Consider the following 11,137-nt stretch of genomic DNA (forward strand, 5'->3'; position numbering starts at 1 on the left):
TATATATATATATATATATATATATATATATATATATATATATAAGTATGTTGTTTGTAAACTAAATACCTTGTAACACTACTACGAATTTAAAAAAAAAAGATACATATATGCATGCCAATACGTTTCGTATTAACGATAATATAATGATGAGAAAAATTATATATTCTTTTATGTTTTTTTTTTTTCATTACTCTGCATATTTTGCGTTTTTAACTCGTAATTGCGAGAAATGTTCATCATATAAATAAAATATATTTAACGAATTTGTGCCATAAATTATTTATCAGGTATTATGCGTTTCAAGTACATGAAAAAGATAGTCATACACTATAAAAAATAAAATGTTAATTTTAATTTAAAGACATACAGTAGGCTTTCTGATGTAAAAATGTTAAAATTAACAAAAAAATGTTCATTTTAACATTTTTGCATGTTTCAAAAAGTCTACTGTATGTCTTTAAGTTAAAATTAATTTATTTTTTACAATGTATGCATATCTATACGATAACGTATAAATATACATACACTGTATAAATATACGACTTTATCTATGAGTCCGGAATAAATGGCGAATTTGTTGAAAAGACGAACTTAATTATGTGTAATGTCAATGATTAAATGCGAAAAAAAACTGCCTTGAAAAAAAAAAATCGTCCCGAAATCGATCGATTCGGCCAATTAGTTGAACTTGAGTGATCATCTAACTTTTTCCCTAAAGCAAAAAATAAAAATTTTTTGTATGTACGTGTGTATGTATGTACATACATACATTACATAAAAATTTTCAGCTCTATAAAGCTAGCAGGACCAAATCAGCAGAATCAAATCGAACTTATCGAAATTTTTAGTACTCGTTTTGTATTAAATTGTACTATTACGATAATTTTGTATCGTGTGCTATTTCAAAAAAAATCGTGGCAGTGCTAGCTTAATATTAAGTTGGCAGGATTAATTCAAAATAAAAGAAAAAAAGAAAAATAATCAGAAATCAATAGGATTGAATTTGTATTATTTTGCATTGCCAAAAACAATTCTACATCATGTGTCATTTTCAAGAAAGCAGTGGCGCTACCAGTTTAATATTTAAACTGGCATGGCCATTAAAAAAACAACATAAGGGCAAAAATTAACATAACTAAATTTGTACTAATTTGCACATACCATTGAAAGTAAGCTAATGTTTTCTCTTTAAATGACTTTATTAATATAATACTTACAATCTATGAGACATTCGACGTCAAACAACCTTTGAAACATCATTTTTATTTTATTTTTTAATTTGCTAACCTACCTACAGACAAAGATAAGATTCGCATGTCGCGAAAAAAAATGTGAAATAATTTTGTGAAGTTATTGACTTGTAAATTTATAAAAAATATCTCTGCAAACATTTAAATAATTATTATATCATTAGTCATATAAAATTTTCCGATTAAAATTAAAGCTATCTCATGATTTAAATAACTAAACCTGTAATGAATTGCGCGTTTTTTGATCTTTTGTATATGTTTTTTTTAATGTAAAAGATAAGATCTCGTGTAAAAAATCTTCCGATATTGCATTTACAAAAGAGAAATTTACGAGAATCACTCGTTTAAGTTGCGATCCCAGATTTTTAACTTATTCTATATTTTTATAATTACAAGAATTAGAAAAAGATGAACAGTAAATTAAAGTTGCTTTTATATTGGTAGAACCGAGCCTTAATTGTTCCAAGCAAAATCTGCGATCATAAAATTTTTCGTTTTTAATCTTTCTTATTTCCATAGAAATAAAAAATTAATAGATTTACTTACGCTGGAAATAATATTACATAATAATTGAGTCATTATACTCATCCTATTGTTATTATTCGATAAATTAATCGCTAATTAATGTCCGTTTCGTATTAATATATATTACTTTAATCTTAGTTAACTTTCTTTATTTTTTCTAATTCTCGGAACTAGAAAAAGATAGACTTAGTCGAACTAAGGTTAAAATTAAACTACATTGATAGGAAACGGACATAAGTGAATCGGACTTGAGTTCTAGGTCATCTCAAGATAACAGAGATACATATCGCAAGATAAGTTTCAACTGCGTTAAAAACGCCAGGCTAAAAGCATAACCTCAATATAAATCCACAGGGATGTATTCGGTAACCGGAAGCGAAATCAGCACAAGGAAAATCAGAAGACTTCGTCATTTGTTTGGAGAACAGATGCCAGATGAAACATTGCTACTTTTTATAACTTTGTCAAAGTCTTGTTAAGGTCTGCCCTTGATAAGTAAAAAACAAATAAGAAACAATCATGTGACACAAGAATATGTAAAAGAGTGGAGAGACGCGCGATAACAGGAAGGATAAATGACGGGTAATATAGACAAGAGAGATACTTCAGAGAGCTCGAAATTTACCTTTCTATCGTCCACTTGCAGCATCGCTTGAGATTTTGTTCAGACGGTTGATGCTCTTTACGTTGCAGCAAAGGTCGCAACAGGGCGAATCAGAAATCAACACCTCGCTCCCGAATTGATCACTTTAAGCACCGTATAGATTCCTTCGAACTATTACGAAAGAATACATATTTTTACCTTGAACGTAAGATACCCTCGAGCACAAAAATATGCCGGCTCGTGACGTCAGACGTACCTTGTGGTCGGTAAGTAGCGTTACAATGACTGATTTTACCGACGAGATGATTACGTCACGTCACGATCTTTTCATGGCAAGTATATTCAAATTCGGTCTTAATTGATGTAAATTAACAAATTAAAACATGAGGCATATAATGAAGAGAGAACAAAATATATTAGACAAATATATTACAACGAATTCCTTTTTTAAAGAAAAATTCACCGCGTTATCTACTATACACAAACTTTAGAATATTATAGGTAGAAATATTATATCACCGATGAAATACTGAATTAAAGACGAGCGACACTTAGAAAAGCAGAAAGTCATGTGATTGTTAAAATTAATTAAGTAATTAAATAAGATGCTTTTTTTTATGTGACGCTCATTTTTAGCATCAAAATAAATCGTAATTAAAATTGATGCTTGATTTTCGTCAATTTTTATTACATAATCTATTTTGACGCTAAAATGAGCGTCATGCGTCAGCATGAAAGAATTTAAAGAAAAACATTTTAAGAGTAAGAAACTGCAGATAATATTAGTTTCATAAAGATGTATATCAATATAACTAGTTTTTAATTTTATGAGAAATTATTTAACGATATAGAACAAATGTGTGAATAACATTGTGTGAATAACATCGTTTGACATCAAACATGTTTGATATTAAAGATGTTGAAAACAAGATTTTATTTTTATTATATGAAAATATTAGAAATATATCGCCTTTTTCTCGATGCGCCCAAACTAGAAATTCGCACGATATATCCACGCATCTGCATCGCTAAGTTGATAATGAAACATTCGAATGGATATAGTTAAAAAAATTCTATTATGTAACGACGTGGTTCCGCATACGTATGCGCCATCACATAGAATTTTTTAACTGTACAGTTCATTCGAGTTCCATTTTGAAATTTTCAGAGTTACTTCGCATAATTGAAGGAAATGTATAATGATTTTTATATTGGGAGTACAAAGTTCGGTCCGTTTCCCTAAAGATAGCTCCAGCTGTTGTGAATGGTTCATAGTGACAGCTGATTTTGGCGGTTTCAGAAAGAAACATCTGCTAATAATATTCAGTTTATCGCTTTGAGTTTCGTACAAAAACCTTGATTTTTACTGTGTTTGAAATGTCGAATTTTATGTTAACTAAGCAGCATTTGCGGAAGGTTTTGATTTTCTGCTTTAATTGGAAGAAAAGTGCGGCTGAAGTCCATTGAATGCTTGTCGAAGTTTATGGTGACACTACTCCAATTGATAAAAATGTAGGGAATGGTTTCAACGTTTCAAGGATGGAGATTTCAGCGTTGAAGACAAGCCTCGCTCTGGACAGCCAAAAAAATTCGAAGACAAAGAATTAGAGGCATTACTCGAAGAAGATCAGAGTCAAACGCAAGAGCTTGCAGAATCATTGGGGGTAACTCAACAAGCCGTTTCTGTATGATTGAGAGCCATGAGAATGATTCAAAAATAAGGAAATTATAAACTGAAACCGAGAGACGTTGAAAGGCGATTTTTCACTTGCGAACATTCATGGTTCGAAGATCATGCTCTGTATCTGGTGGGATCAAAAGGGTCTTGTTTACTATGAACTGCTGAAATCTGGCGATTCCATTACGGGCGATCGGTATCGACTACAATAGATTCGTTTGTGCATTGCGAAAAAAACGGCCTGAATACGAACAAAGACATGATAAAATTATTCTTCTTCATGACAATACTCGGCTTCATGTCGCTAAAGTCGTAAAAAAATATTTGGAAATGCTCAAATGGGATGTTTTTATCGCACCACCCGCCATATTCTCCGGACATTGCTCCTTCTAATTACTGATTGTTCCGAAGGATGCAGCAAGTCACCGGTTCACTTCTTTCACAGAAATCGAAAATTGGCCCCAAAATTGGATCGCCTCCAAAGACGAGTCATTTTTCGAGATGGAATTCGAAAATTGCCTGAGAGATGGAAAAAAGTAGTAGACAGCGATGGACAATACTTTAATTGATCTGTTCATTCATTTTGTTTTGAAATAAATACATTTTTGAACGGACCGAACTAATTTGTACTCCCAATAAAATTTTTTAATTAGTGAGTTGATGATGAAAAATGTTAATAAAAATTATAAACAAATAGAGAAAATAATTTATTTATATGAAAATGATAAAGTAAAGTAACCTATAATTCATAGAACAATTTAAGATTTTTAAAATCGGTCTCCATTATATTTTTTTTTTGTACGATTATAAATTGTTTCGACGATATAACAACTTACAAGCGTAAATAACTTTACGAAAAAAAGTCTCAAATTTTTCTCGCGAAACACGTACTCGGACAATTTTTTTTGCATGAATATACATAAACACGCATGAATATTCATAAATATATACAATTATATATGGAATATGTCCATACATGTTCATATATCCTTTTTTCTTTTATAAAATTATTTTTTAGTGTAATAGAAATAATAATAGTGATGTGAAAACATTAAAAATAATTAAAAAGATGATTTTCGTACTATTTGTTTTAGAAAAAAATCAAGTTTAATGAAATGAAAAAAAATTTTTATGTATAATTATATATAAAATTATGTATGAGCAATTTTTTTTACATTTTTTCGAACTTGTTTTGTTCTAAAACAAATAATGCGAAAATTATCCCTTCAATTATTTTTTATATTTTCACATTATTATTATTAGTTTTATTATACTAAAAAGTAATTTTAGATAATAATAGAGGATGTATGAATATGTATGGATATATTTCATATATAATTATATATGAATATTTAAGCGTGTTTAGCATAGAAATAAGTTAATATATTTAAAAAAATTCATATTAAAATTTATTTGTTACTAGCTCGTACCGTTTATGGCTCGGCACACCAACGCGATATCCAATGAAAATAAATCTTTAGAATGAAAATATCGGTAAAGTTGTATGTACTCATTGGATATAGCGACAAAATGAGACGCGGTAACCAATGAACATGTTAGGAGCTGTAATCTTATTGGCTATTGCATCACATTTTGCCGCGCGGCAAACATTTTCGCGTCCAATGTGCAGAAGCCTTAAGAATTTCAACCTCTCAGAAATTGTGTATTTTACATGAAATTCTTATTCTCTGTTCTTTTTATTATACGGAGTCCTTTAGCGCGCTACGTGTAATAGAAGAGAAAAAAAACAAACGCCACGGTTTGCGCGATTTCTATAGTTACCTAGTTCATTTCTGTATCGCGTATCGCGTACCGCGTTCCATGTCTTATATTTATGACTTTATTTTTTTTTTATAGCGTTTTCTCTTAGCTGCACTATCGCCCATTAGTGCAACACTCATGGCTCCGGCACACTAATGCGATGTTCGCGCGATATCCAATGAGTGTACAGCTTTACTGATATTCTCATTCTATTCTCTTCTAAAGGTATATTGTCATTGGATATCGCGTGTCGCGTGCAACGAACATCGCATTAGTGTACCGGAGCTATGAGTGTTGCACTAATGAACGATAGTGCAGCCAAGAGAAAACGCTAGAAAGTCATAAATATAAGTGGACAACACAGACTCTTGCATAACACATGAGGTATAAGAAAATGAACTAATCAAAGTCCTTTATTTCCTTCTTTGTAAAATAAAGGACTCTAGTTGGTTGATTTTCTTAATAGATCCGACTATGAATACCGGCTCTATTATAGAACTTTAAATTCATTTTCTCGTTTTTCTTTTCACATTGTAGAGAAAAATAAAGAACTATGCAAGAAATTAAATTGAAAAGAAGAAACCTTTTTTTCTTTTTATATTGAGGGGAAAAAGGAACAAATTATAAAAGGAAAAAAAGAAACTGTGCAGGAGTTCAGCCAAAAAAACAGACTTTTTTCTTTTCACATTAGAGAAAAAAAAGAATATGCACTGAACTTTAAAAAATATTCAATTAAAAAGAACAGACCTATGAAATAGGAAGAAATGGAAGCTAGAGGAAACAAATTTTTGATCAACATTATTTAGTATTTTTTTTTTTGCGTTTAAAATAGATAGTAATTCATTGAAGAGAAAGAGAGAAAAGTGAAAAATAGTGTTCAATATATACAAAGAACAAACCTAAAGGGAATTGTTTCTCTGTTCATATCTACAGATTGCATTCTCATAGGTCGTATACCGGCCTAGTTATTATGATTATTATTTCTCGTTCCTCCAACTTCTTCCGACTTCTATTATTGATAATCGATTATTGTGCTTACCAGTGTTTACATCGGTTCATTTATGGAAATTTTATTAAGAGAAGCACGTGCAAAGTCTTGTCGAGCAGAATCATCGCAATACCTGCCAATTTTATCTATCGGTCTATCTAATCTCATTCACGATTAAGAAAATTGTAACAAAGATTGAACAATAACAAGTATTTATTAAATCACTGTACCAAAAGAAGGATTTATAAGAGAAAAAAAAGGAATAGCGGATTTTCTTACGATCATTGGTAAAAAGCTTTTTGCATATACAACGATAGTGTAAAGAAAAACTTACATATCTTAATCTTTCTATATTACTGCAAAAGACTAATATTTACGTCAATGTCTCGCATCTAATACAGTTCTTCATTCTATTTTTAGATTTTTTTTATAATAAAGTAACAAGTATGGCGGAGAAATGTGCAAGCACAAACGACGGAGATTATTCACCAGTGAAGAAAATCAAATTGGATGACGGAAGCAGCGACGTAATTGAGAAAAATTTTGACGAGAATGACACGAGTGAGACAGAACTGAATCTATCAGATTTCAAAGTGACTAGAGTGTTGCAGAATAACTGTGCTCGAAAGTTGATATGCATGGAAGGGACATTCGAGAATCGTGAGGGCCAGGCAGTCGTTCTGCTCGAGCAAAAGAGTTTTCCTCATGACAAGATGGTCTTGGAGAAAGATTTCTTTGATGGAAAGACGATCTTTCGAAAGATATTCACCAATGATGTCTATAAAAATTACAATTGTTTTCCAACCAAGGAAAATAATGGTATATTAATCTATCGATTTTTCATGTATTTTAATGGATTAGTTGTTATTTTATAAAGTAATAAATTTTATTTTTCAAGGTTTACACGTGACTGTGATATACCCTGCTTCTCAAACACACATCGATAAATATAAAAGACAAGAATTGTATGTGATAGATGAAACCTATGAACTTTATCAGCAGGTCACTCTCCCTTACATTGAGTCAATGAGTCTGAGTTTGGAGGTATAGTTTATTTAAAATTAATTTGACATTGATTTGACATAATTTTGAAGATTATTTAAATAGAAAGCATATTTTATTTCTATATTGTTTCTTTCTCTTTTTCAGTGGATTACTAATATTTTGGAGCATAAAGCTGAACAAGAAAGTATTATTTACGAGGACCCTGACAGGGATAATGGTTTTGTATTAGTAACAGATTTTAAATGGGATAGACAGATGGATACATTGAAGTTATTGGCATTGCCATTTAAAAAAATAAGATCATTGCGAGAGTTGAATGGGTCTCATCTTCCTTTATTAAAAAATATACGAGATGCTGGAACGGCAGCGATTAGTAAAAAGTTTAACATACCTGTGTCTCAGCTCAGAATATATTTCCATTATCAGCCATCATACTATTATCTACATGTGCATTTCTGCTATCTTATGTTTGAGGCACCAGGTAGAGGATTATAAAAATAACAGATATGTATATATTATTTTATGAGTAATTTTAGAATGGATATTTTAACTTACAGTATATTATTTTTTCATGTAGGAATATATGTGGAAAAAGCGCATCTTTTATCAACAGTTATAAGAAATTTGGAACTAATGTCGGATTATTACATGAAAGCAATACTTTCGTATGTCGTGTTTAAAGGAAGTCCACTTTATGAAAAGTTTAAATCGCATGGAGTTTTACAAACATCAATGTGTAAAACACAAGAGACTGTAAATATAGTGTAAATAAGACTGCTTTACTTCGAGAAAACGTAAGTTATATTTTACGTTTGTATTCAATAAGAAATTGATATATATTCTGTTTACTGTTTAAAAATACGAAAAGACAATCACAAAACATGCAATGTTATTAATCAGAAACGTTTTCTGTAGAAATAGCATCATCTTCGTATGAATAAAATATATTAGAATCATATCTTAAATTACTTATAGTTAAAAACAGTAAATAAGATGTAAGACTGAAGAATACTTATTTTTTACACAATCATTTCTTAAAAAGAGAGGCACATATATTTTACATAAATGAATAAAAAAAAATACGACAGTATTTATTTTGAAAAAAAATTTATTTTACATTCAATTATCATAAAATTTTAAGTTTTTATATATTTTTATTATAACCATTTATTGAATTTAAATAAAAACAAAGTATGCGCGTTATTCATTTAAATAAAAAAAATTATATAATTTCTCAGTTCTGTTGCAATATAACTGCAATGAAGAAACAAATTTTGAAAATCAAAGATGATTAAAAATTGACATGATAAAACATAATACATAATTCCAAAATCAAATGTTGTGTTCATCTATAATAGGGGTAATATTATACAGTAAACTAATAAGAAATTGATTAGTAAGAAATTGACTTCACATTTAATTGTGATTAATTGATTTCTTATGGCTTACTGCACCATATTGCTCTCATTGTAGATAACCTTTTATTACATTAACACGAGAAAAATTTACATAAAAATAGATTGTATAAGATGTAATGTAATATAGATTGGTAAGGGCGAAAACAATAAATATATTTCATTACTTATAATTTCTCTTGTCGCTTTTAAACCTTTTTATTCGATTGTATTTGTATACGATGCATTGACACATTTAGTAGAGAGTAAAGTATTTCTGGAACATGAGAAAAGAAACTTATATACATATACATACGTACGTACATATATCTGTGTATGCTTTCTTGATTTATTAAAAATTTGGTCACAATCGCGTTGCGTAATACAGATTTCTTTAGATTTGCGATAATCATTCACTTTTGTATCTAAGAGCAAAGTAAAAACCATCGTTTTCAATACTATATATTCAATATAATAGGAACCTGTAAGTATAATTGTGCTTTGATCGTAACATAAAATGTGTGAAAATTAAATTTTATATTGCTGCGTTCTGTATGATATTGTCAGCTATGCTTGCTTTTTATATTGCTCTGTAGTTGCTTACATTGAATGCATTTTATTTTTTTATTTTTATTTATAAAAAAGGGATTATCGATCGAATCGATGTTACTCACAAGATTGATTTCTAGTAGAAATAACAAGTTTAACTGTTGTTTCTACAACCAAATCTACAAGAACTCGTTTATTTTCATTAAAAATAACGTTTATTAAAAAAAATCAAAAATGTCGGATGGTGTCGCCAGTGTCAGCATCAATATAAACGATTCACATAAATCATGGAAATTCCTCTTCTTGTTTTTAATCACCGAGGAAAAGAAAGTTTAATATTTGTAAACATGCATCGAATAAAATCGTACAACAAATAAAAATACAATGTCATTAATCATATCACAGTGCACTAGAAAGAATTTTAATATCACTGTAGTTATTGATGTATAAACTATATGCAATATACATCAGTTTTTACAATGTTTATTTTAATAAATATTGCTGTGGAGATTATTTGTAGCATGATATACAATAAAATTATCCATTATTAATATCATCGATAATCTCTCTGCTTCCTTATGTTTTAGAAATCTTGCATAATTATATATCATTTGAATTATATATCATTTGAATATTTGTATATTCGAAAATAATAAAAAAATAATTCTTAGATGTGCGCATGTTTCTTTCCCAGCAAACAATTTTATTTATTTTATACGGTTTTAGAATTTTCCCTTTTTTTTTTTGGTAACAACAGAAATGAGAGAAAAAGGCAGAACAGTATGGATTTCTATATAACTAAGTTGTTATAAATCGTATCTCTCTCTTCTAATTCGTAATATTAGGATATTGCAAGAAGAGGAATCTCAATGTTTTGTTATATTTACATACATACAATTATATTTATAATAGGAAATTAGAAGTATGATCTCGAAAGGATGAAAGGAAAATTTATAAAGCATGTATTTTAATATGAAAACAAAAGTTAAATATATTATGTATGACCGATAGACAGAAAATATGCAGAAGGATCATTATAAATATAAGATTATTGTGGTATTGGCTAGAAGTGCCATCGTTCGAAACAGGATTTCTCAAAGCTTGGTTACGAATTAACGGTAGAAACGCATGTATGATAGTGTCGTATATATCTGATTCATACTTGGTGAGTTTTACGATCAATCGTAAAATTATAATCGTAAAAGTTCTCTTAGCCAGATTCTTATGATTTTTCTTTTTAAACTCACTGCCTTATTTATGTTTTATATATATATATATACATATATATATATATATATATATATACACACACACACACACACACACACATCACACACACACACACACCGACGACGTACCGACCGACCGACACGACGACGA

At 29.5% G+C, this 11,137-nt stretch overlaps 2 protein-coding genes across 2 annotated transcripts in view; one reads left to right on the plus strand and one right to left on the minus strand.

Annotated features, from left to right (window-relative positions):
• The window catches only part of LOC105619681 (UTP--glucose-1-phosphate uridylyltransferase), a 10,892-nt gene extending 8,465 nt beyond the window's left edge, over positions 1-2,427 (minus strand). Inside the window, exon 1 of the mRNA XM_012201199.1 lies at positions 2,404-2,427. Within this exon, the coding sequence (XP_012056589.1) occupies positions 2,404-2,427 (24 nt within the window). The remainder of the gene's footprint in view (positions 1-2,403) is intronic.
• Positions 2,428-7,255: 4,828 nt separating this feature from the next.
• On the plus strand, positions 7,256-8,582 carry LOC105619523 (m7GpppX diphosphatase). The gene is made up of 4 exons (XM_012201041.1): positions 7,256-7,628; positions 7,708-7,853; positions 7,959-8,295; positions 8,392-8,582. The coding sequence occupies exons 1-4, from the start codon at positions 7,256-7,258 to the stop codon at positions 8,580-8,582; spliced, it is 1,047 nt and encodes a 348-aa protein (XP_012056431.1).
• The last annotated feature ends 2,555 nt before the right edge of the window (positions 8,583-11,137 follow it).

This window comes from Atta cephalotes (genome assembly GCF_000143395.1).
Source record: "Atta cephalotes unplaced genomic scaffold scaffold00022, whole genome shotgun sequence".
In the NCBI taxonomy this organism is placed as follows: Eukaryota; Metazoa; Arthropoda; class Insecta; order Hymenoptera; family Formicidae; genus Atta; species Atta cephalotes.